This window comes from Schistocerca gregaria, chromosome 7, assembly GCF_023897955.1.
Source record: "Schistocerca gregaria isolate iqSchGreg1 chromosome 7, iqSchGreg1.2, whole genome shotgun sequence".
NCBI classification, from domain to species: domain Eukaryota; kingdom Metazoa; phylum Arthropoda; class Insecta; order Orthoptera; family Acrididae; genus Schistocerca; species Schistocerca gregaria.
This window is the reverse complement of record NC_064926.1, coordinates 529593642-529621168: the sequence shown is the minus strand read 5'-3', so window position 1 is coordinate 529621168 and position 27527 is coordinate 529593642. Positions and strand designations below refer to the sequence as shown.

The window sequence follows — 27527 nt, the reverse complement described above, 5'->3', positions numbered from 1 at the left end:
CCCACCAACGGCAAGGTCCATGGTTCATGGGGGATATATATATATATATATATATATGAACCCACAGTGGAAAAGATTATGGAAATCTATTTCCACTGCTTTCATTTTTGTCGGTACCTCCATTAGAAAGCATAGATTCATTATAATGAAATACCGACACTGCTTTACATATAGAGGGTGTATCATAATTCATGGCGTTAACGCATTCAGTTGAAAGTAGGTGATACTAGAAGCAAAAAATATCTGAGTGAACATAAGGTCGAAGATGCATACTTTAAGAGCTACGAGCAATTTTTCATCTTCGACACTCTAAAGCTAACTTTTTCTACTGCAAGCTCTTTGCTTTCCACATTTTGGGAAGTAGTAGTATGGACCAAAACTGGAAAAAAATCCAGTAAACATTTGCTCTAAAATGCATACCATAAAAGCTACGAGTAATTGTGGTTAGAAGAGTTGTGTTTCGAAGTAGCGAAGATGGGCACGTGCGTTGTAGAGCACATGTTTACTGGATATTTTTTCTTGTTTTGGTTCATACTACTACTCTCAAAATGTGGAAAGCGAAGAACTTGCAGTAGAAGAGATCTGCTGTAAAGTATCGCAGATGAAAAATTGCTCATAGCTCTTAAGGTATGCATTTTCGAACCTATGTTTACCGAGACTTTTTGCTTCTAGTATCGTGTACGTCCAAACGTAGGCGTTTACACCATTAATTATGATACACCCTGTAGGTCACATTGAGATAATTATTATCTTCACGTACTTTTTTGTACACAGAATAACAGATCGTATTATCACATAAACGTTTCATGTGAACCATAAACAAAATGTTTCTCTTTCCCAAAGGACCAGTACAGCCATTTACCATTGCGTAGTTCTGTAACGTAACTGAATGGACAAACGTTACTGGAAAGGAAAGGGAAAGGAATCACCCGTGGGCTGCAGAAGCCATGTCGGCGGCTATCAGACTCACTAAGGATTGTCGACCGCCCCGTAAACTTGTGCTCGTCCTGTGCGGTGGTTAAGGCGTTTGTACATCTTGTCTCTGCGACACTGACGTTTCACCCCACGCTCTAGAAGCTGTTGATTCAGAAAACCCAGATCCTTTTGTAATCTCGGGTATGCCATGAACTGCGCTTCCTGCACAGTGTGTAAGGTCACTTTCGAGGAGGGTTAACCCGCTACTAGCTGCCGTGTTCGCTACACGGTTTTCCGTAACAGACTGTTGAGCTATCGTTTGCACAGTAACGTCATACGTCCTTTGGGCGTATTTCACAGTACGTCGCCAAATTGGACAACTCCTTCTGTAACTTTCTGCCACTCAATTTACAAGTCTGCAGTATTTCTGTTGCGTATAAAGAAACCTTCTGTTCGTCTCCACCAGTTTTTCCAGTGATTTCTATTCAACAGCTCGAAGTATCATAAATTGCCTGATACTGATGTTTGTTTGTGTGTCTATCTCTATGTCAGTTTCACATTAAGCCGTTACAAAGGCAAATTAATGAGTAAAATAAAACAGAAGTGGGTGTATGCAGCCGTAGATTAACTCAATTTTTCCGACGTGATAGCGGTCGCAGTAATTCACCAGCACTAACGGAAATGATGAACGGTGGCTACTGCCTCATGTACTTTGTAGCGCTGACAGATCCGGTGTATCTGAAAGTTGAGACAGAAAGAGAATCGTACACCCAAATCCAACCGTCGGGTGGCGACAGCTGTCATGCGTAATGACCGCAAATCGATTGCGCTTGGAACGGGAACTGTTATTTGTTAGCGGACAGCTGTGTACACGCTTCTGAAAATCACAGAACAATCGAGAAAACCGCACGAACTCAACAATTTCCATAGTCTGTTGTATGCGTAAATTGTAGATACATTTATCTCTCCAACTTTGTATTGAGGACACACCAGCAATACACTTGAGTAAGCGTACCATTCCATGAAGACTTTTTTATGCTAAAGGATTCTACATTTTTTTCCTCCTATGGAATTCCACCACAATATTTGTCTTTCGCAGAATTTAACTGTCTGAATGTTCGTTGGAATTAACGTTTTATATGTTTCCGTCAATCGACTGTCCTTCTACTGCATGTTTCTCCATCGAAAGAGTCAAATATTAATCATTCTCGTGCCGTTATGACTTACTACATTACAATTGTTCAGAAGTTTCGGAACGTAACGGTTGATTACATTACTATTTCTACATTCCTTTGCTTGGCTTTGTTGTTGTTGTTTTGTTCTTCTCTCCGAAGGCTCGTTTGGTGCCAGTCTCTCCGCTGCTCGATCCTATGCAGTTTTATAATGTGGAAACAGATACTTAAAATTGTCTTCCGAGATACTTTTCCTTCATTAGAGCGAAGCCTTCGAAGGTGCGGTATAGAGGTGGTTAAAAGGTAAGCTATGGTGAGCAACGTTTTAGGTAACTGAGGAAATACTGTCACGAACCTATAGTGGCAGAAGGGTGTAGGTTTAATAAAATAGTTTTCGCGAAAGAGGTTCTGTTCACAGTGGCATGTTCGTGCGGAAAGTAGCAACACGAATGGGTTGCTTACACACTAATACGGAAAGTTTTGTTTGCAAAGATAGATCAGAGGATATGAGAGAGGTGGAATAAATAAAGTGCGTCGGGTATGGTGTGAGATGGGGCGGGGAGGGAGAAACGAATTGTAGAAACCTGTTCGGACTAAATGGGTTTGGTTAGAAGAAGAAGAGGTGGAATGTTGTAGTTTATGAGATGGCGAGGGTTCGGCTTCGTGTCCGCTATACTACGTGAAAATAATAAGCAAAATATTTAAGGTACCTTATTTTGTATATCACTTAAGACACGTATCGACAGGACATTTCCAGTTTCTGTAAGTAAAGACGGACATAAAATATTTTTATTCGAATAACATCATTTTTGTTTTGTGATTAATATCAGGGAGAAGAAGTACAGCGAAACAAATAATAGATGCTTCTGTGTGAGATTTGTGTAGTCAATATGTGTCTATTGGTGTTTCCAGACGACCACACGATGTCGACCGGCCAATGTGTTAACCATGTGACGTCATTTGGATGCGAGCCACAGCGACCAAATGGACTGAGAGCAAAACGAAGCAAAACGAAGAGTGATAAGTAGCATAAAGGAAATTAGAGATAAACTTAAAATCACAATTGGTGACTACAAAGTAGACAAATTTAGCGAAATATGTTGCACTGGATGAAAAGTAGGAGATCACTAACAAATCAATGGGGACATAAAAAAACAGATCGGCACACTCAAAAAGGACATTCCTGGCTAAGAGAAGTCTGCTGTTATCCAGAACTCCAACATAATCCTTAAACTGAGAAACAAATTTATGAGAATATGCGTTTGCAGAACAGCATTATGTGGACGTGAATCATGGACAGAGCAAGAACCGGAAGAGAAGAGGAAGCACGAGAGATGTGGTGCTCCAAAAGAGCGTTGAAACGTAGGTGGACCAATAGGAAATGAGGAGACTCTCCCCACAATCCTCGATGGGAGGAAGATGTGGAAAACACTAACAGCAAGAAGGAACAGGACGATTGAACGTGTGTTAACGTATCAAGGAATATCCCCAATGGTATTAGAGGAAGCTGTAGAAGGTAAAAACTGTAAGGGTACACTTGGGTTGGTGTGCAGACAACAGACAATTGACGTTGTAGAGTGCTACTCTGAAATGAAGAGCTTGGCACAAGAGATGAACACTTGCCTGGCTGCATCGAACCAGACGGAATACTGACGCAAAAGAAGATAGAGACACAAAGAGACAGAGACAGAGAGAGAGAGAGAGAGAGAGAGACTGAGATAGAGGGAGAGAAGGATAGAAAGAAAGAGGTCAACATACACCTCTCCCATGCATTATGAGCCGTCAAGACCTTTGAGCAGCAGCAACTGTATCATGCAGTTGGGTTGTTAATTAGCATCACAAAGCTAGTAACATCAGTGCAGGGCACTAAGATGTGCTAAACGCTCAACTGTGGCTGGTGTACCGCCCATATGTGATTTCTCCTGTGATATGTGCTGCACCTGTAACTACTGAAGCGTGCTCTGTGGATATCTCCAATGAATGATAATACTGGTACGTATGGAGGAGTGGGGCCAATGAAACCTGCATTATCGTTGCCCTTGGACTAAGTCTGAAACACATTCCAACCTTCGCGATTTAGGTTTTTAGTTACTATACAAGTCACAATTTGAAGGGATAGGTCCTTAAAAAAGTACTATCTACGCTCATATAAAATTTTTCCCAGTGTGAGGAGATATTTGATGCAGCTAAACATATTATAGTGGTAGGCTAAGCAAGTTTCTCTGAATGAGGCGCTACACTTCAGAATGACACAGATACATGACACTATTTATGAACATAACTACCAAGTCTCTGTAAAACAAAAACAAAAAGCTGTCAGAACGTTCTACCAGTTCCTCGACGACAGAGATCGACCCCTCGGCTACCGAACCATTCGAGAACCGCTTTGTGACGTCCTCATCTGCGATTGCTGGACGCTGTCCTCTGCGGTAGACGTCGATGGCCTTCCTCACCGTTCGGCATCAACCACGTCAGTGCAGCCTCGGTCAAACTGTTGACAACATTCCACAGCGGTTGAACGCGACGTTGCATTTGGTCCTCATACCACCAGAATTTCACTGTGAACATGTGTGCAATTTAGTTTATATCCCCTTATGAATCGTAAAGTCCGAGGCGCGTTCCCTCTGGAGCACGTTCCAGTACCATTCACTCTGTGATGCACCTGTCATTCTCACGGCCGCAAATCAGGAACATGTGCTCTTTTCTGACAGTATGCCACGCTTGTTCCACAATGTTCTTTGCGCAGATTTCATGTTTAAGTTAATAAATGTTGATTTTTTTGTAAAATCGTTGCTATCAAAATTCGCATATTTGGAAACAATTAATTAGCTTCTTTACGCCTGAAAAATACTGAAATGGAGGCATACAAGAAAGAAATTGGAGTCAACACGAATGGTATTGAGAAAAGGTTTCAACAAAATTTTGGAACAGTAGGTACTACAAACATAAAAGCAGTGTTTAAAATAAGAGGAAACTTCGCCAATTACTTGTTGACAATAGAAGTGATTTCCAATTATAATGGTTATACATTATTTGATAAAAATGTAAAAATCTACATGGGAGCATCATAATTTAAGTCTATACATGCCATAAATGACGAAGATAACAACGGTAACACACTGATCGTAGTTAAATGCTCGCTGTCATGGGTGAAGAGAGCACCAGAAGTTGGTTGCACGGCATAATACGTTTTTTATATTTTGTGAGTCATCGGTCTTCAGAATGATTTTATACGATCCGACCAGAATTCCTCTCCCGTACCAACCTCTTCATTTCAGATTAGCACTTGCAACCTATGGTCGTAATTATTTGCTGGGTGTGTTCCAATCTGTATTTACCTCGACAGCTTTTACCCTCTACAACTCCTTCTAGTACATGAAAGTTATCCCGTGATGTCTCAACAGATGACTACCATTTTGTCCCTTCTTCCTATCAGTGTTTTCCATATATTTCTTTCTTCGCTGATTTGCCGGAGGACCCCCTCATTTCTTATCTTATCAGTCCACCAAATTTCTAACATTCTTCTATAGCACCATATCTCCAATACTTCGATTGTGTTCTTTTCCGGTTTTCACTACTGTACAGTACTATAATCCTTGCGTATAATACTATTATGAGTAGTATAATAGGTAATATACAGCTAAGTTATACATTGAAACAAAGAATATTGAAACTACAGCTGCTGTAAAAAGAATTTATAGGGTAAAATGGACAAGCTGAATTAATATAAATATGAAGCTGCATAGACAGAAATTCTTTAACATTGCCTAGTTCTATAAACCTTTTTATTAAAATAGAAAGACTAATGACATATTAATTTATACAGATCTATATAAAAAGAACTTCACATGTGAGCAGATAAAAGAAATCACGAAACTTCCTGGCAGAATAAAAGTGTGTGCCGGACCGAGACTCTAACTGGGGCCTTTGCCTTTCGCGGGCAGGTGCTCTACCATCTGAGGTATCCAAGCACGACTAACGGCCCGTACTCACAACTTTACTTCAGCCAGTACCTCGTCTCCTACCTTCGAAGCTTTACAGAAGCTCTCCTGCGAACCTGCAGATCTATCACTTCTGAGTGAAAGGATGTTGTGGTGACATGGTTTAGGCACAGCCTCGGGAATGTGAAACGTCCCCTAAGAAAAAATTATACATACTGTCCTTAAACTGACGCACAATATTTTTTTAGCGCAACGCAATCTGATTTTCAAAAATCCCTACAAAAGAATGGCCCTGACTAACATTAATCTATACCTTTCACAAATCACTTACCTCACAAAAATCTTCGTTACTCGAACTACTGCAATACAGCGAGCGCCACTACTGCCAGCTAAATAAAAGATTCAAACTACGGAAGGCACTAACTACTGCTAGGTATAGTTAGCAAATGAAAGATTTTAGTAGAGAACAAACAGTGTATTTACCTTAATAGTCAAAATATATATGGTAGTTCATGACATCCAGCCTTACAAATTACAAAACTCCGCCATCTCTCTCCCCACGTCCACCACTGCTGGCGCCTCACCTCCAACTGCGCAACGCTACGCGCTGTTAGCATCCAGCTGCCGCTGCCCAACACTACAATGGCAGACAACAATGCAAACCAGCCACAGACTGCACACGGCACAGCCAGTGATTTTTATACAGAGCGCTACGTGGCAGCGGCGTTACCAATAAAAAAATCTAAACAGCCTACTTACAAATGTTTCGAGAGTGAGATTTTCACCCTGCAGCGGAGTGTGCGCCGGTATGAAACTTCCTGGCAGATTAAAACTGTGTGCTGGACCGAGACTCGAACTCGGGACCTTTACCTTTCGCGGGCAGGTGCTCTACCATCTGAGGTATCCAAGCACGACTCATGCACCGTATTCACAACTCTACTTCTGCCAGTACCTTGTCTCCTACCTTCCAAACATTACAGAAGCTCTCCTGCAAATTTAGAAAACTTGCACTCCTGAAAGAAAGGATATTTCGGAGACATGGCTTAGCCACAGTCGGGGGGAATGTTTCTAGAATGAGGCTTTCACTCTACAGCGGAATGAAAATCTCATTCTGAAAAGAAATCACGTTTGCATCGAATCGCTTAAAACTGTACAAAATACACTCTAAGACAAGAAAACACGCACCACGAAACGATTATGCGGTTGGGACGGAAATCGGCAGATGTAATATACATGAGACAAATATATTATTAATATTTGAGAAAAATTGGATGGTTTATCGTGGAAAAAGAGCTTCACAAATTAAGCAAGTCCACCTCTGGCATAGATTCACAGTGGTGTTGGATATCCGCTTTGAGGATATCGGACCACATTCCGTCGAATTAGCGTGTTAGGGTAGACCGATGGAGATGACGCAGTGGTTAGAACACTCGACTCGGCTGGATAGTTTCCCTGAAAAGGGTAAGGCCTATTTCCTTTCCCATCGTTGACACAATTCGAGCCTGCGCTCAGTCTCTAATGAGCTCGATGTCGACGTGACTTTAAACCTAACCCCATAATGCTCCAACTCCCTCTAGTACACGACAATTGAGGAGTGATCCGGTGACCTTGCTGACCAAGATAGGGCTTCTCAAGCACGAAGACATGCACTAGTAACTCACTCCGTGTGCGGCTGGGCACGGACTTGCTGAATGTATGTCCAGGATGGTTTGCCATTAAGGACAAGAAAGCGGGACGTAGAGCATGGTCGATGTACCGCTGTGCTGTAAGGGTGCCACGGATGATAACCAAAGGGGTCCTGCTGTTTACAGGAATGGACCACCAAACCATCACTCCTGGTTGTGGGGCCGTGTGGTGGGCGACAGTATTGTTGGTATCCCTCCGCTGCCCGGGACGCCTCAGACAGATCCTCGGCCGGCAATGTCTTCGACTGAAGTACAGGTGCCTTTAGTGAGGGGACCCGCATCGAGCTGTGCTCCGGCGACGGCCAATACAATTGTATAATTTTACGTAATGAGGGGGCCTGGTTTAAAAAACTATTGTAGCAGCCAAATGCAAATAAACATGTAATAAGTAGGTGCTAACAGGTGTTAGTATTACCGAACTATTAGTCTAATAAGCCTTGCTGGCCAAATGCTAACACCAATTATTAGCAGAGGAATAGGAAAAATGGTAGAAGCAGACCTAGAAGAGCGTAGCGTTCCAAAGGATAGGAAAAGGGCACACGTCATCCCCGATTTGAAGAAGGGACGTCGAACAGATGTGCAGAACTATAGACCTATATCTCTAACGTCTATCAGTTGTAGAATTTTGGAACACGTATTGTGTTCGACTATAATGACTTTTCTGGAGACTAGAAATCTACTCTGTAGGAATCAGCACGGTTTTCGAAAAAGACGATCGTGTGAAACCCAGCTCGCGCCATTAGTCCACGAGACTCAGAAGGCCATAGACACGGGTTGCCAGGTAGATGCCGTGTTTCCTGATTTCCGAAAGGCATTCGATACAGTTCCCGACAGTCGTTTAGTGAAAAAAGTAAGAGCATATGGACTATGAGATCAACTGTGTGATTGAAGAGTTCGAGATAACAGAACGCAGCATGTCATTCTCAATGGAGAGAAGTCTTCCGAAGATGAGTGATTTCAGGTGTGCCGCAGGGGAGTGTCGTAAGACCGTTGCTATTCACAATATACATAAATGACCTTGTGGATGACATCGGAAATTCACTCAGGCTTTTTGCGGATGATGCTGTGGAATATCGAGAGGTTGTAACAATGGAAAATTATACTGAAATGCAGAAGGACCTGCAGCGAATTGACGCTTGGTGCAGGGAATGGCAATTGAATCTCAATGTAGACAAGTGTAATGTGTTGCGAACACATAGACAGAAAGATCCCTTATCATTTAGCTAAAATAATAGCACGTCAGAAACTGGAAGCAGTTAATTCCATAAATTATATCGGAGTACGCATTAGGTGTGATTTAAAATGGAATGATCATATAAAGTTGATGGTCGGTAAAGCAGATGCCAGACTGAGATTCATTGGAAGAATCCTAAGGAAATGCAATCCGAAAACAAAGGAAGTAGGTTACAGTACGCATGTTCGCCCACTGCTTGAATACTGCTCAGCAGTGTGCGATCCATACCAGATAGGGTTAATAGAAGAGATAGAGAAGATCCAACAGAGAGCAGCGCGCTTAGTTATAGGATCATTTAGTAATGGTGAAAGCGTTACGGAGATGATAGATAAACTCCAGTGGAAGACTCTGCAGAAGAGACGCTCAGTAGCTTGGTACGGGCTTTTGTTGAAGTTTCGAGAACATCTTCACCGAGGAGTGAAGCAGTATATTTCTCCCTCCTACGTATATCTCGCGAAGAGACCATGAGCATAAAATCAGAGAGATTAGAGCCCACACAGAGGCATACCGACAATCCTTCTTTCCACGAACAATACGAGACTGGAATAGAAGCGAGAACCGATAGAGGTACTCAAGGTACCCTCCGCCACACACCGTCAGGTATCTTGCGGAGTATGGATGTAGATGTAGACTTCGAGGATTATAAGTATGGATTCCGGAACATGTGAGGCAATACTGGCCCTTCAATATTTCACAGGAGATAGTTTAGGAAAGCCAAATTTACGTTCTAGCATTTGTTGACTTAGAGAAAGCTTTTGACAATGTTGACCGGAATATTCTCATTGAAATTCCGAGGGTAACAGAGGTGAAGTACAGGGAGCGATAGGCTATTTACAACTTGTACAGAAACCAGGCGGCCGAGTCGAGGGGCGTGAAAGAACAGCAGTGTTTGAGAAGGGAGTGAGACAGGGTTGTAGCCTTTCCCAGGCGTTATTAAATCTGCAAGCGTCAAAGGAATCACAAGGAAAAAGTGCAGAAAGGATTAAAGTTCAGGTAGAAGAAATAGAAACATTGAAGTTTCTCTCACAGACACCAAACCACTTGGAAAGGCAGTTGAATGGAAAGGGTCTTGAAAGGATAATGTAGGATGAACATCAACAAAAGTGCAACAGTGATAGTGGAATGTAGTCGAATTACATCCGTTGATGCTGAGGGAATTAGATTAAAAAAGGAGACACTTAATGCACTTGATGAGTTTTGCTATTTTGGCAGCAAAATAACTCATAGCAGCCGAAGTAGAGAAGATATTAAAGGCAGACTGGCAATGGTAGCAAAAGCATTTCTGAAGAAGAGAAATTTGTCAACATCGAATATAGATTTGAGCTCTAGGAAGTCCTTTCTGAAAGTATTTGTTTGGAGTGTAGCCCTATATGGAAGTGAAACATATACGATAATGCCAAGGAAAGAGCTTCTGAAGTAGAGAAATTTGTTAACATCGGGTACATGTCAGTAAGTATTTTCTGACCATATTTGAATAGAATGTAGCCATGTACGGACGTGAAACATGAATGATAACTAGTTACAGTGTAGAAAAGAGGAAATTAGAAACTTTTGAAATGTGTTACTGCAGAAGAATGCTGAAGATTAGATGGATACATCACACAACTATCGAGTAAATACACTCCTGGAAATTGAAATAAGAACACCGTGAATTCATTGTCCCAGGAAGGGGAAACTTCATTGACACATTCCTGGGGTCAGATACATCACATGATCACACTGACAGAACCACAGGCACATAGACACAGGCAACAGAGCATGCACAATGCCGGCACTAGTACAGTGTATATCCACCTTTCGCAGCAATGCAGGCTGCTATTCTCCCATGGAGACGATCGTAGAGATGCTGGATGTAGTCCTGTGGAACCGCTTGCCATGCCATTTCCACCTGGCGCCTCAGTTGGACCAGCGTTCGTGCTGGACGTGCAGACCGCGTGAGACGACGCATCATCCAGTCCCAAACATGTTCAATGGGGGACAGATCCGGAGATCTTGCTGGCCAGGGTAGTTGACTTACTCCTTCTAGAGCACGTTGGGTGGCACGGGATACATGCGGACGTGCATTGTCCTGTTGGAACAGCAAGTTCCCTTGCCGGTCTAGGAATGGTAGAACGATGGGTTCGATGACGGTTTGGATGTACCGTGCACTATTCAGTGTCCCCTCGACGATCACCAGAGGTGTACGGCCAGTGTAGGAGATCGCTCCCCACACCATGATGGCGGGTGTTGGCCCTGTGTGCCTCGTTCGTATGCAGTCCTGATTGTGGCGCTCACCTGCACGGCGCCAAACACGCATACGACCATCATTGGCACCAAGGCAGAAGCGACTCTCATCGCTGAATACGACACGTCTCCATTCGTCCCTCCATTCACGCCTGTCGCGACACCACTGGAGGCGGGCTGCACGATGTTGGAGCGTGAGCGGAAGACGGCCTAACAGTGTGCGGGACCGTAGCCCAGCTTCATGGAGACGGTTGCGAATGGTCCACGCCGATACCCCAGGAGCAACAGTGTCCCTAATTTGCTGGGAAGTGGCGGTGCGGTCCCCTAGGGCACTGCGTAGGATCCTACTGTCTTGGCGTGCATCCGCGCGTCGCTGCGGTCCGGTCCCAGGTCGACGGGCACGTGCACCTTCCGCCGACCACTGGCGACAACATCGATGTACTGTGGAGACCTCACGCCCCACGTGTTGAGCAATTCGGCGGTACGTCCACCCGGCCTCCCGCATACCCACTATACGCCCTCGCTCAAAGTCCGTCAACTGCACATACGGTTCACATATACGCTGTGGCGGCATGCTACCAGTGTTAAAGACTGCGATGGAGCTCCGTATGCCACGGCAAACTGGCTGTCTCTGACGGCGGCGGTGCACAAATGCTGCGCAGCTAGCGCCATTCGACGGCCAACACCGCAGTTCCTGGTGTGTCCGCTGTGTCGTGCGTGTGATCATTGCTTGTACAGCCCTCTCGCAGTGTCCGGAGCAAGTATGGTGGGTCTGACACACCGGTGTCAATGTGTTCTTTTTTCCATTTGCAGGAGTGTACTAAATAGAATTTTGGAGCCAAGAAATTTGTGGCACTACCTGAATAGAAGAACGGGTCGGTTGGTAGGACATATTCTGAGACATCAAGGGACCACCAGTTTAGCAATGGATGTTATGTTGGAGGATGGTTGATTTGGGGGAGGGGATTAAACAGGAATATCATACGTTCTATCGGATTAGGAAACGATGGGGAAGGAAATTCTTTTAAATCAATTATTCCGGCATTTGCTTGAAGTGAATAACGAAATCACGGAAATCTTGAATCAGGATTGCCGGACTGGTGTTTGAACCGTCGTCCTGCCGAATGCGAGTCCAGTTTACTAACCACTGCGCCACCTCGCTCGGTGGTTTTTTTCCCTGGGGGGGGGGGGGGGGGGAGGGGTGTATAAATCGTAGAGAGAGACCATGAGATGAATACAGTAAGCAGATTCAGTAGTTACTCTGAGATGAAGAGGCTTGCACACAATACAGCAGCATTAATCAAATCTGTCTTCGGAGTGAAGACCACAACATCCGCAACAACAGTCAATCTCCTAGTTTATTAGAGAATATGTAAAGATTATAAGCATGTATTAATCTTCTGCAGTTTTTCATTGCACCATAAAACAGTTTATATACCGAACCATTTACAACGCAGTAAAGGAACGACGGAAGACAAGGTTTAACATCCAGTCGAAATAGAGGTGATTAGCGACGAATTTCAAACTCACATTGAGTGATGGATGGGGAGGGAAATCGGCCGTGCCTTTTAAAAGAACCATTCCCCCATTTGCGTCGAGCGATTCAGGGAAATCACGGGGAAGCTAAACCTGGATGCCAGACGTGGATTTGAACCGTCGTTCTTCCGAATGCGAGTCCATATATAGGATTAAAGAGAAGAAATCAGTTGAAAGTGGCATGTCTGAAAGATAAAAAATGGTACGTAATGATACAAATTATGACCAATGCAATAAAGTAAACGTGGTTAGTGGTACCATAAAATAGTGCCATACGTGTAGGTAATGTGCTACCATGTCTAGAACAATCTCTGTGTGCTACGCACGCCGCAAACATTGTGCGCCCTACGATAACAATCAATATAAACAGTAAATGTCAATAATGCCGTACGACATCAATTACTAATGGTAAATAACATGTGTTAGATGTAAAATTATATGGTGCCCCATATATACGTGACCTGTTACCCATGGCTATAGAAGGTATACACCCAGACCTTCTGTTCTATACGTACCGAAAGCAAACAAAAAGAGTGAGAAATACAGTGACAATCAATATAAACAGTGGTGAAATGCCTATCTTTGATGAAAGTTTATAGAAGAATACTATTCATAGAAAGACATCTACATGGCAAAGACAATGCGAATTGAACCCGCAATGAAATGGATATGAATGACATTGGTAGCAATCATCTCAAATCACATCAACGGTCTGGACGGGCAACGGAAAAATGAAAAGTTTTGTTTTAGTAATGATGTTACGCCACGACAATGTGGTCATTATTCTCTTTGTTCAGTGTGGACGGGTTTTTTGAAACGTGATTCTGAGCGCAGCTGTCACTACCACAGTCAATAAACAGCGGTGAGCGTTAATCATCTGTGCCCCTCTCTTTGTGAGTAATCATTTACTGTTGGGTTTTCATCACAATTCGGCAGTCGTACGATGACTCAGTGCCATGGTGATAGTTTTTAGGGATGGGGGCAGTTCAAACCGGGGGTGGGGAGGTGGGAGGCGGGTGGATATAAAGTATTTTTAGTATTCTGGAAGATGAATAGCGACTTGTAAGAGTTGATAAAGAAGTTTCAGTTCCGATGCAGCTGAAAGCTACGTTATAAAAACATTACAATCATTTTCTTGAAATAAAAACACTCGATTACACTATGTTTTCCCTTTCCCTGAGGGATGGTGAGGGAGAGGTGGGGAGCGGGAGCGGATCCCCCTTGCACTCCGGGTACAGAAGTCACGTGATGGGTACATATGCGATCTCACTGAAGTCTCAAGAGTTTGAATGAATTCTCTCAAGCGCAATTCACATAAATTTAATCTGTTTCGTGTAAACTGTTTCAACTTTAGTTATCTACTTGGTATTGTTGGAAGATCCGTCAGATTCTTGTGCATCGAGAGGTTGCAGCGTCATTGTGAATCGGAAGCTTGCAGCGTCACTTGACTTTCGTGAAATGCGGGAAGACCTACGAACGATCGATGGTAGGTGGTAATGGAATGTGAACAGCCATAAATTTAGCGTATTTCTAATAAATACGTGAAATTATCCATCATGCTATTTGCATAAAATCGCTGAAAACAGCAAAAGGCCTAAATTACCTAGGAGCAACCATCGGGAACAATGTAAATTTGATTGACTACATATAAATAATTACATCAAAAGCAGAAAATAAGTTGAGATTCATTTCAAGAATTGTAAGGAAATGTAATTCAGCCACGAAAAATGCGGATTACGGAAGTCTTTTTCGATCGATTGTAGAATAGTGCTCATCAGTCTGGCAAACCTTATCAGGTTGGTTTAATAGGAGGGGAATATAGACAAGTTAAGATACGGGTGCAGCTACTCGGCTCGAGACGGCTACGAAGATCAACAAAATCCAGTGGTAGGCGCTATCAGAGAGGCATTGTCCATCACGCCGTGCTTTAATGCTGGAATTTCGAGATAGTACTTCCCAGAACGAGTCGAGCTACATATTAGTTCGTCCCACACATATCTTGCGAAAACCGGAGAAATCAGAGCTAATACAAAAGTTTATCACAATCGTTCCTTCGATGTAGAGTTAGTAAATGGGGGGAAATAATAGTGGTGCGATAGCTACCCTCCGCCACACACCATTAAGTTGGTTTGTGGAGTAAACTCGTAGATGTTGTTGAAGTGAGTTCTTAGGCATTTTCTGACCTTAATTGTGGAAATAAATGTACATGAATTTCAACAAGCACTTTATGCAAGTAGGAAAGTGAAGAGTTCTACTTGACCTCGCCAGAACTTGGGGTATGCAGTCAGGCTCAATTATCTAGAATGAAATTTTCACTCTACAGTGCAGTGTGCGATGATATGAAACTTGCTGACAGATAAAACTGTGTGCCGGACCGAGACTCGAACTCGGGACCTTTGCCTTCCGCGGACAAGTGCTGTGAGGACGGGACGTGAGTCGTTCTTGGGTAGCACAGTTGGTAGAACACTTCCCAGCTAAAAGCAAAGGTCCCGAGTTCGAGTCTCGGTCCGGCACACATTTTAATCTGCCAGGAAGTCTCAGGCTCAATTATCTTTGTGGCTGATTCAGGTTTCTGGTATAGCTCACTTTTCATCGTCACAAATATGACGAGGGTGAAAGGTAGTTCAGAATGCATCTCCACATTGCAGAGGTAGTTCTGTTCGTCGGAATTTCGATTAGAAATTCTTAAATAGGAATTTATTTAGTGGTCCAGTGCGCTCTGATATTAACATCAGTTGTTGGTAAGGCAGTGGACAATGACACGTTTCCCACAACAGCATTCTGTTCGTCGGTATTTCGATTAGAAATTCTTAAATAGGAATTTATTTAGTGGCCCAGTGCGCTCTGATATTAACATCAGTTGTTGGTAAGGCAGTGGACAATGACACGTTTTCCACAACAGCGCCCATTGAACGCAAGGAGCGTTAGTACAAGATTAGCTTAACACTGCTGTAACTGGCAAAGTGAGATACGGTAACCCTGTAAGGGTTAGGAACCAACGGCCACCGCTACCGACCAGAGCTGAGTTGTTTCACTTGCTCTGACTGCTTCGATCGAGTCTCATAAATAGTGGAGTCAGCTTCGTCCGAGGACGCAGGTGAACACTGTCAACAGTAGTGATCGATTTGTGCCCCAGCGGCGTACAGAGGCGGTGTATGCTGGCATGCTGCACCTGAACTGTGAGCCAAATATATGGTAACTGACACATCTTGCTTCAACAATGGAGCGTCCATCTAAAATAACATTTCGGCGATGTAGTTTGAAAATTATTGTGAGAAAGATATATGTCCGTATGACGTGCTTGCCGTTTCAACATTACTGCCGATGGTGGCAGGCATACATACACGAGAATAGTTTAGTCAAAGTTGCACCTTTTCTGAGACTCCTGAATAAGGGCAGAACTACACAACATTGATGTCTTCAAGCCAATTACAAAACAGCCCTTCTCAGGAAATGGAAATTGGGGTCAAGAATCTTACATTTCTGTGCTGGAGATGGTCCTTACTGACTCGGTGGACTGTTGTGTTACACTGCCTGCTGCAAAGAGTCAATAAGCAGTTTTTGTCCTTTGGGTGATTGTTACGAGGGCAATCCGGTCCGGTGTTTGTGTTCTTGTGCCCTCAATCTATGATGCCCTGTGGAGAGGTCTGGAATTTAAGGCACGCCGTTGACTCAAAACTGGTGCAGGTCAGTTTGGTAATCCTTTCTGAGATATTTTTATTCCTTGGTCCCTGAGGATACTCGCAATTCTCTGTTTCAGTCTGTTTTCATATGTGAGAGGGTATGCCCTTGTTGGTTGATTTTCTGTTTTGTGCCTTTGGTGTGTAGTGGCACAGATACTGGTGTGTGTGTGTGTGTGTGTGTATGTGTGTGTGTGTGTGTGGGGGGGGGGGGGGGGTAGATGATGCGAGTCTCTGGGTATATGTATCATTTTTTATGTTTTTCTAGATTTTAGTGTTCAGTTTTGTCAGTAGAGACTCTTGGTATCCGTTATTTTTCTGTGTCTGAATTATTATCTTCAGTTCCTCGTAGGTACATTTGTCAAGTAGTACTGTATATATATATCATGGAGCAGATATCTGAGGACACATTCTTTTAGGATCTGTGGCTGGTTAAGTTATTGGTTCAATACTGTGTATGTTGTGGTGTTTCCTGTATATACTGAATGAGTGCTGGCTATTTTTCTTTGTGGTGGATATATCTAGGAAGATTATTTTGCCTGTTTGCTCTGTCTCTAAGGTGAACTTAATGCTTGTTTGTTTATCTCTGCATGTAGCTGTTCTATTTTGTGTTCTGATTCATGTATCAAGCAGAGGGTGTCATCCATGTGTCTCCACCATCTCTGTGGTACAATCACAAAGTTTGAAGTAGTAAGAAGCTCTTAGTCTAAAACAGTTCTGAGCACAAACTGATAGCCTTAGCACCAAGTTATAAGAATGTCGTAATAGAGTACCAACAGAACTTAATATACTGGCGTTAAGAGCACAACAGTGCGGATAACGTCTGCTGGTGTGAAAGGGGAGATGCTTCACGTTACAGAGAGGTAGGAAGATTAGAGAGTAGCATTCTGTGGATAAGGGCTGCCTTAGAAACATAACATGAGCTCTGTCTTGATTAGGAAATGAGCCGTGTAGTATTTCAAAGGTAACGTCCTAGCTTTCGCTTCAAATGATCTCAGGAAGAAAAACCAAACATGGCAGCGGCAAGTGGATCTGAGCACAGTTCCACGAATTCAGTGCCTGGTTGACCTTCCTCAGAGGCAGAACTGCCGTGCGTGCCATGTTGAACTGTAGAAGACGGAAGGACGGAAGATAAGGGTTCAACGTCCAGTTGACATCAAGGTTATCGCAGATGGAGCACAACCTTGGACTGATTCGGGAGTAAGAAGGAAATCGGTCGTGTTATTGCAAAGGAAACATTCTGGCGTTTTTGTGGAGCGATTTAGAGCAAACATGGAAAATCTAATCAGTATGGCAGGGCGTGGGTTTGAACTGTCGTTTACTATAATGCCAGTCCTGTGTGGTAACGACTGCGCCACCTCGCTCGGTTGGGTTGAAGAGTGCGTATAGAAAAGATGGATAGATAGGCAGATATATTAACAGTGAGAGAGAGAGAGAGAGAGACGATAAGTGAGAGAGAAAGAGAGAAACTAATGTGTAACATGTTATTGTGGACAACTATCAAGATCATTTGACATCATCCCTGGAATATGAAGTCGTGCGATTTAGGTTCACTCAGATGCAGTTCACCGCCTCTGAATATGGAAATGTAAGGTAACAATCAGATTCATTCGACTAAAATACACTACAATACATTGTGGAAACGTATTGGTAAAGACAACAATTCTTTATTTGGCTCCAGTTCATCACCACTGAGCTATTGATGTGTGTCACTGTGTTCAACTGTCAGGCTTATTCGACTGTAGAACATCAGCACTGAAGTGTGAAAACGAGCTACTGCCGACAACAAATAGTTTCATTTCTTCGCTGTGGATTACCAGTGAAATAGAAAAATCGTGCTGCTGAGGACAACCATCAAGTTCATTTCGATACAGCACATAACAACTGAAGTATTGTAGCACGGTTATGCAGGCAGTTATTTTCATTTTAGTGCAGCACATCAGCACAGAAATATAGATGTATGTCTCGTGAACAATAACAATATGTGGCATGTAGCACCTGGTATACAACACTGTAGCAGTCTGGAGGAGACATCTGATCGGGTTTCAGCGGTACTAGCGATAAAGGGCTCTGAAAGGTACTAAACCTTGCTATCAAAAATTGATTTAGGTGGATTTCGCACTTTAGAAGCTCTTACAGTTGAGATTACGTGGTGCCCAATGTGTAGTATACATGATAAGGCCATGATTATGCTGTCTGTATCATATTACCTGTACATATCTAATTTTAAAGTCAAATGCTTTGCACCTAGAATGGTCATGACCAGACTTCTAATTATCTGTGTCACATTACCTGCAATTACGTCGTTTTAAAGTCAAAATACAAAATCTCGAAGTCTAAGGCAAAAATTGTAACACACGTTAGTTATGTGGGTAAAACGTATACGTATATTTAATTCAGCTGTGCCACTTATCATATCAAGACTTGTCATCAGAAAACTGTTACACGTCAGTTGTGATAGCCACTTAAGCAGTATTTACTGTACTATGTGCATAGTGGTGCCAGTGGGTAAAATTCCAAACCTCAGCTTGAGTTCATCAAAAATTACACGGTACGCATTTTAGTTTTCTGACACCATTGGGAAGTGAAGTTATAAATTATGAGATGTAAGGAAATTCTGAACCAGTAGCATTTTGGTGTTGCTTCGAATGATGTGTTTCATCTGCGAAACGGTCTTCAACCGTTACGTGATATCGCAGTGAATTATTTTCGAACATAAGAATTTCGAAGAAGGCAAAATATCTAATTGATGACTTAGCTCAAGATACTGTAATCTTTATGCTGTGTAACAGAAGGGCTTTCGGCTGACAAGATTTTGCCTTTACCCTGTAACTCAGACAAACTTATTAACGCAGTAATCAAAGTAAAGATAAATGTATTCCTAGTTTCTCTTTTCTTTTCCTGTTGTAATTACATTCCTGTGCCTCTAACAGGCTGGAAAGGTTTGAAATCGGCACAGATTACAGTTCTAGAACCGAAATTATTGGAAAGCAGAACTGGTTTCTTAATATTATAGAATGTATAGCATCTAAATCATTTTGATTATTAAAAGATAGGCTCCAAATTGACAGTGCAGAAAGCAGTCACTTCTCTTTCAAAAAGAAGTTTTGGAATTAAAACCCTACCTAAGCACTTGACTGACAGGAGAATCAATATCTATGTGGAGAAGTAGTCTGTCGAAATATACTGGTAACTTTCAGGTGCAGGTTCCATGCGCAGTGTCGGTATAGAGGCGAAAGTGTACCAATTTTGTTCGCTATACATTGAACTATTTGTAGTTGGCATTGACTCTGCAAAACTGATGTAGGATAGAAGCTCCTTGTAGACGAGGAAGGTGAGAAATTTGGTGGTATGGTAAGGTATGCAGGAGAGTGAAGAGAAACCATCACTGTCGGAACAGGCTTTGAAGGCCCAACGATGCTGATCAAGCGTCACCTATTGCGGATAAGGAGGAGCATGTAGTCAACACACGGTACGCTCTGCCGTTGTCAGTTTTCGTGAGAGGATGCGAAAAGTGAGACGCAGTGTAAGACGACTAAGCATGAAGGGGGAAATCAGGAAACCTCGCTGGTGCCAATGTAGAGCTGACCTTGCGTGGGAGAGAACAGGCTAGACGAACGCATTGTAGGGAGGTTTCCACGTTTCCCTGTTCACCCGCCTTAGAGATGAGTCCAGGTACTACACATTTGTAGGGGATCTGTTGTGCATTCGCCTTAAATGTCTTGCAGCAGTGGATATTGAGGGTTTAGTTTATGTTTGTTTTGTATACTGCAATGAATGGCCTTATACGACGTAAATACACTCCAGGAAATTGAAATAAGAACACCGTGAATTCATTGTCCCAGGAAGGGGAAACTTCATTGACACATTCCTGGGGTCAGATACATCACATGATCACACTGACAGAACCACAGGAACATAGACACAGGCAAAAGAGCATGCACAATGCCGGCACTAGTACAGTGTATATCCACCTTTCGCAGCAATGCAGGCTGCTATTCTCCCATGGAGACGATCGTAGAGATGCTGGATGTAGTCCTGTGGAACGGCTTGCCATGCCATTTCCACCTGGTGCCTCAGTTGGACCAGCGTTCGTGCTGGACGTGCAGACCGCGTGAGACGACGCATCATCCAGTCCCAAACATGTTCAATGGGGGACAGATCCGGAGATCTTGCTGGCCAGGGTAGTTGACTTACTCCTTCTAGAGCACGTTGGGTGGCACGGGATACATGCGGACGTGCATTGTCCTGTTGGAACAGCAAGTTCCCTTGCCGGTCTAGGAATGGTAGAACGATGGGTTCGATGACGGTTTGGATGTACCGTGCACTATTCAGTGTCCCCTCGACGATCACCAGAGGTGTACGGCCAGTGTAGGAGATCGCTCCCCACACCATGATGGCGGGTGTTGGCCCTGTGTGCCTCGTTCGTATGCAGTCCTGATTGTGGCGCTCACCTGCACGGCGCCAAACACGCATACGACCATCATTGGCACCAAGGCAGAAGCGACTCTCATCGCTGAATACGACACGTCTCCATTCGTCCCTCCATTCACGCCTGTCGCGACACCACTGGAGGCGGGCCGCACGATGTTGGGGCGTGAGCGGAAGACGGCCTAACGGTGTGCAGGACCGTAGCCCAGCTTCATGGAGACGGTTGCGAATGGTCCTCGCCGATACCCCAGAAGCCACAGTGTCCCTAATTTGTTGGTAAGTGGCGGTGCGGTCCCCTACGGCACTGCGTAGGATCCTACTGTCTTGGCGTGCATCCGTGCGTCGCTGCGGTCCGGTCCCAGGTCGACGGGCACGTGCACCTTCCGCCGACCACTGGCGACAACATCGATGTACTGTGGAGACCTCACGGCCCACGTGTTGAGCAATTCGGCGGTACGTCCACCCGGCCTCCCGCATGCCCACTATATGCCCTCGCTCAAAGTCCGTCAACTGCACATACGGTTCATGTCCACGCTGTCGCGGCATGCTGCCAGTGTTAAAGACTGCGATGGAGCTCCGTATGCCACGGCAAACTGGCTGTCTCTGACGGCGGCGGTGCACAAATGCTGCGCAACTAGCGCCATTCGACGGCCAACACCGCGGTTCCTGGTGTGTCCGCTGTGCCGTGCGTGTGATCATTGCTTGTACAGCCCTCTCGCAGTGTCCGGAGCAAGTATGGTGGGTCTGACACACCGGTGTCAATGTGTTCTTTTTTCCATTTCTAGGAGTGTAATTATATGTGGGTTTCTTCACCGAGAATGCATTATCGATTGATGGCGTAAAGGTGAGAACACGTTTATTAGCAACGACATGGTTTCGGATGCGTTCTGTTTGTACGTTACCAGGGTACATATACGACGTCCAAGTCAATATAAAACATTAGCACAAAGAGTATACCCTCCGTGCTGCTCTACAACTCCTTTATTAGGAAGCTCCGTTTGTCGTATATCAATCCAAACGGTGGATGTTAAACGATTAACAAAAAATATAATAAAGAAAAATAATCTAATGACTGATGCACGATGCGTGATTACTAACTAAAGAGTTTCTTTTATTTTTATAGAAAAATGTAAATGTCGTATGGCATTGCCGGCTGCGACATCCCGGCGTAACAAGGTGTTGTTACGCCGGTCATTTTACCCCTTTTCTTACACACATACGAGAGTTGCGTTGTGTATGTGTTTTCGGAGTGTAGATGAGTATAATGCTGCAGACTCTTGTGTAGCGAATAGGTGGGCTTGTGTTGTATGGTGAGGCGAGAGAAGGGAGATGGTGAATCTTACGGCGAGAAAGGAAGAATGAATTGATTGTTGGTGTTAATAACGACCATCCTCCTTTACCCCCTCTGCATTACTGCAGATGACGTGTCACTGAGCATATTTGTTCTGTACACGTGAGGTGCCTAGCTGTTTCCACTGCACGGTGTGGAATACGAAGATTCTGTTATAGTTCTCTAACCTTCTGTCTTCAGGCTGAAGTCCCCAGTGCAGAAAACAGCACGCAGATCATAGGTTTTGTATCTTGAGGCTGAAACTGACTTTTACCGAGGCTGAGTTCTGAAATAATCTATCACGGCATTGGGATGTCACTTGTATATCTTAATATAGGAACACGATAAGACTACATGATCTTAATACACCACCTTCTGATACAGCATAGTAGATGATCTAACACAATGTTTACGAAAAGGTATCTTAACACTATTTGTGGCACGTGTCTGTGCCTCATGACTACCGGAGTGAATCTTTTAATACTGAATACTGGCAAACACATTCTGCCACAGAGAACATGACTGTACATCTCGACTGCCTAATCCAGAGTGACGAACAGGAACTTAAACAAAAATTGGGAACACATCCTACGACAGACAACACGTCTCTTCTTCTCGACTGCTTAATCCAGAGTGAAGTGCTGCCCGAAACACTTGGCGTGCCATACCATAAAAGACGTGACCTGAACGTTTCCGAAGTGCTTCGTCTGAAATTTCGCCAGTCTTATGTTTTTGATTAAAATTGGTTTTTAAATGTTTCCTAAAGTTTTAAATTTTAATGTTTTAAATTTTCTAACGTTTTAAATTGTTTTCTAAATGTTTCCTAATTGTTTTCTAAATTATAAATTGACTGATTGATAGTCAGCTGTTGAGAGATATCTATTTTAAAAAGTGAAGTCATTCCAGTGAGTAGTTTAAGTAATAATAATAACTATACTTTAACATTTTGGCGCCCTTGCTCCGAACACTGCAGCCAATCACAGAGCAGCAGCATTATGCAGGCGGTCTTTCTGACGGGAATGGTACCGAATCTAACATCTGTCACAGGTACCTCATACCACATTTCGTCATCTATATACTTCTTGCAAATTCACTGCTCTGCGAACAGCTTCTTGGAGCCTAATATGATGGTTGACTGAGCCAGACACATTACAAACTCGGTGACAACTAATAGCGTACTCGTTTCGAATATCACCGAGGGAGCCGCCAAGCTTAATGCCCCGTCGGACGCATCACCATGTACTCACTTCATGAGACTCTGTGGACGGGTCTGGAACGTAGTCCAGGGCATTGGCGCATAGACTGGTGATCAGAAACCATCCACCATTTGCTCCCTTAATCCTGATGGCCAGATATTAGTAGTGAAAATTCCACCAACCACGAGGATTCGAAACGGCTAACTTTCGAGTTGAGTGCCACCGCACTGACGTGATTTACAACCTGCACTACAGGGGAGGGTGCTCTTTTTCAGTGAAACCAAGTTATTATCATGAGGTATATTCCCTTGAGGCCTGAAGAGATGTAAATGTTTGCTGAGCGAAATATGTGAAACCGGAAGTCGCAAGTGATTTTCTCGTGTTCTAATCAGGACTTCTGCACTTTTCATGTACTGTTCTACCAGACGGTGTATGCGTAAACTAACTCTATTGTTTTGTTCACAGGGCAAGAAGTGTCCCACCATGCGGCGAGACATGTACTACAGAGGTGAGTGAGAGTATCATTCAGTATATCTGATAGTCTGTTGCTTTTTTGAGATGGAAACGAAGGAAACGGACACCGCACGAAAGGAATTCAATAGTTACACTGACATAAAAATCGCAACAGCAAAAAATAATTAATATACAGGTTGGTCCATTGATAGTGACACGGCGAAATATCTCACGAAATAAGCATAAAACGAAAAAACTGCAAAGAAGGAAACTCGTCTACCTTGAAGGGGTAAACCAGGTGGCCCTATGGTTGGCCCGCTAGATGGCGCTGCCATAGGTCAAACGGACATTAACTGCGTTTTTAAAAATGGAAATCCCCATTTTTTATTACATATTTGTGTAGTACGTAAAGAAATATGAATGTTTTAGTTCGGCCACTTTTTTCGCTTTGTGATAGATGGCGCTGTAATAGTCACAAACGTGTAAGTACGTGGTATCCAGTAACATTCCGCCAGTGATGATGGTATTTGCTTCGTGTTAAAATGGATCGTTTACCAGTTGCGGAAAAGGTCGATGTCTTGTTCATGTATGGTTACTGTGATCAAAATGCCCAACGGGCGTGTGCTATGTATGCTGCTCGGTATCCTGGACGACATCATCCAAGTGTCCGGACCGTTCGCCGGGTAGTTACGGTGTTTAAGGAAACAGGAAGTGTTCAGCCAAATGTGAAACGTCAACCATGACCTGCAACAAATGATGATGCCCAAGTAGTTGTTTTAGCTGCTATCGTGGCTAATCCGCACATCAGTAGCAGAAAAACTGCGCGGCAATCGGGAGTCGCAAAAACGTCGGTGTTGAGAATGCTACATCAACATCGATTGCATCCGTACAATATTTCTATGCACCAGGAATTGCATGGCGACGACTTTGAACGTCGTGTACAGTTCTGCCACTGGGCACAAGAGAAATTACGGGACGATGAGAGATTTTTTGCACGCGTTCCATATAACGACGAAGCGTCATTCACCAACAGCGGTAACGTAAACCGGCATAATATCCACTACTGGGCAACGGAAAAACCACTATGGCTGCGACAAGTGGAACATCAGCGACCTTGGCGACTTAATGTATGGTGCGGTATTATGGGAGGAAGGATAATTGGCCCCATTCTACCGATGGCAACCTAAATGGTGTAATGTATGCGGATTTCCTACGTAACGTTCTACCGATGTTACTACAAGATGTTTCACTGCATGGCAGAATGGCGATGTACTTCCAACATGATGGATGTCCAGCACATAGTTCGCGTGTGGTTGAAGCAGTATTGAATAGCATATCTCATCACAAGTGGATTGGTCGTCGAAGCACCATACCATGGCCCGCACGTTCAATGGATCTGACGTCCACGGGCAAAGTTGAAGGATATTTGCCATCGCGATCCATCGACAACGCCTGACAACATGCATCAGCGCATTGTCACTGCATGTGCGAACATTACGAAAGATAAAATATTCGCTATTGAGAGGAATGTAGTTACACGTATTGCTAAATGCATTTAGGTTGACGGACATCATTTTGAGCATTTATTGCTTGTAATGTGGTATTTACAGGTAATCACACTGTAACAAGATGCGTTCTCAGAAATGATAAGTTCACAAAGGTACATGTATCACTTTCGAACAACCGAAATGTTCAAACGTACCTACGTTCTGCATTTTAATGTAAAAAACCTTCCTGTTACCAACTGTTCGTCTAAAATTGTGAGCCTTATGTTTGTGACTATTACAGCGCCATCTATCATAAAGCGAAAAAAGTGGTCCAGCTTAAAGATTCATATTTCTTTACTTACTACAAAAATATGGGGTTCCTATTTTTTAAAAAAACGCCGTTGACATCCGTTTTACATATAGCAACACCATTTAGCGGGCCAACCATAGCGCCATCTTGTTTTCCCCTTCAACCTAGACAAGAGTTGTTCTTTGTAGTTTTTTTCGTTCGACGCTTATTTTGTGAGATATTTGGCCCTATCACGATCAATGGACCATCCTGTATAAGTGATTAACATAGCATGATCACACATTGATGTAAGCCCGAGATAAGTCATTTCAAATGAGAAATTCAGGTATTAATAACTGAAGTAACTGCCAGAATACTGAATACAAGCATGCAAACGTGCATAAATTGTGTTCTGCTGATGCCTTATGTCAGTTTGAGGGATGGAGTTTCATACCCGTCGCACTTAGTTGGTCAATGCATTGAAGGATGACGCAGGCCTTTTCGCTCGATGATGTGCCATATGTGCTGGACTGCAGACAGACTTGCTCACTGAGCAGGCCAATGCTACATGTGGGCACTCTGTAGAGCACGGTGGGGTGCCACAACGCTGTGTGGGTGACCGTTATCCTATTGTAAACCACCCAACACCCTCCCCCCAGGAATGCCGTTCATCAGAGAGAACACCAGGTCGAATCTCTAGACTGACGAACAAATATGCAATCAGGGTGCATGGCATAGCCCGAGACACCTCGTACTGCCATACGAAATCGGACTCAACAACATAACTGCAAGTGTAGGCCCAGTGAATCTAGCATCCGTGCAGGAAGGTTGGTTGGAGGCCCTGAAAGTGCCTCTTTCTAACCAACACACGGCCATCACTAGCACTATGGCAGAACCAGCTTTCATCAGAAAACACAACACACCGTCTCCCCACCCTCCAACGACCTGTCGGTTGCGACTACTCAAGTCGTAAATGTGGATGGGTAGGATCAGTGGATTGCACGCTATCCGGCGTCTCGCTCGAAGCTGTTCTTGAAGTAACAGATTTATGTTACTGTGGTGCCAATTGCTACTCAGATTGCTGTTGAAAAAGCCGTACGTTGCGCCAGAGCCATATGCCGAACACGGTAGGTTTTCCTCTCGGTAGTGCGACGCGGCCGTCCGGGGCACGGTCTTCTTACGACCGTACAACTAGCCACCATGCACAGTGGCTACATACCTGTCAAGTCCTTCCGCAGTATCGCACAAATAAAAATTCGGCTACTCGTAGCCCTATTACAGGACCTCGTTCAAACTCTGTGAGGTGTTGATAATGGCGCCTTTGTCACGTTAAAGACGTTCTTGACTAACATCAAGTCACGACGTCCCAACTCAAAGTTAACTAGCGGTAACGTCAGTTACAGCATGTATTTAAAGCAAATCCAATTTCTATTGTCACAGTGGCGCTATCAGCCCCACTCTTATGCGACTTACGCGATATTTGAATCGACATCATACCTCAGATACAGAAACACGCCCACAATTTTGTTTGGGTTGCACAACTCCATGTTGCTGATGCGGCTGTTTTTCCATCGCTGTAGTTATATCATTTTGAGATTTTGTGGCACTGGTGCCGAACCCAGACATGAATACAGACATGTCTCTATTGAACCTAACATATACATTCCTCCACGTTCTGGACCAATTCTCAGACATCTTTAGGAACATGTCGAAACACATCCCGCAAACGTCACAAGTGTTAGTAAGCCCATTTACATAATACTTGAAAATACATGTGTTCTGCAAGATTTCGCAGTTTAAGCTTTCAAATCACCAAAACATTCTTTGAAAATTACTAGTCTCTGAATGGGAAGACATTTATGTTAGTAAACAGTCAATTAATATTTTTATTTCGTGTAGAAAACAAACATCACACCTTAAACGTAACCCAGTATGGCTGACATTCCACGAAGCAA

The 27527-nt window shown here is 43.6% G+C and overlaps 1 protein-coding gene across 1 annotated transcript in view; it reads left to right on the top strand.

The window, feature by feature from the left end:
- Window positions 1-27527, top strand: part of LOC126281441 (carbonic anhydrase-related protein 10-like) — a 421827-nt gene that overhangs the window by 387628 nt on the left and 6672 nt on the right. The window contains exon 9 of the mRNA XM_049980412.1: window positions 23809-23851. Within this exon, the coding sequence (XP_049836369.1) occupies window positions 23809-23851 (43 nt within the window). The remainder of the gene's footprint in view (window positions 1-23808; window positions 23852-27527) is intronic.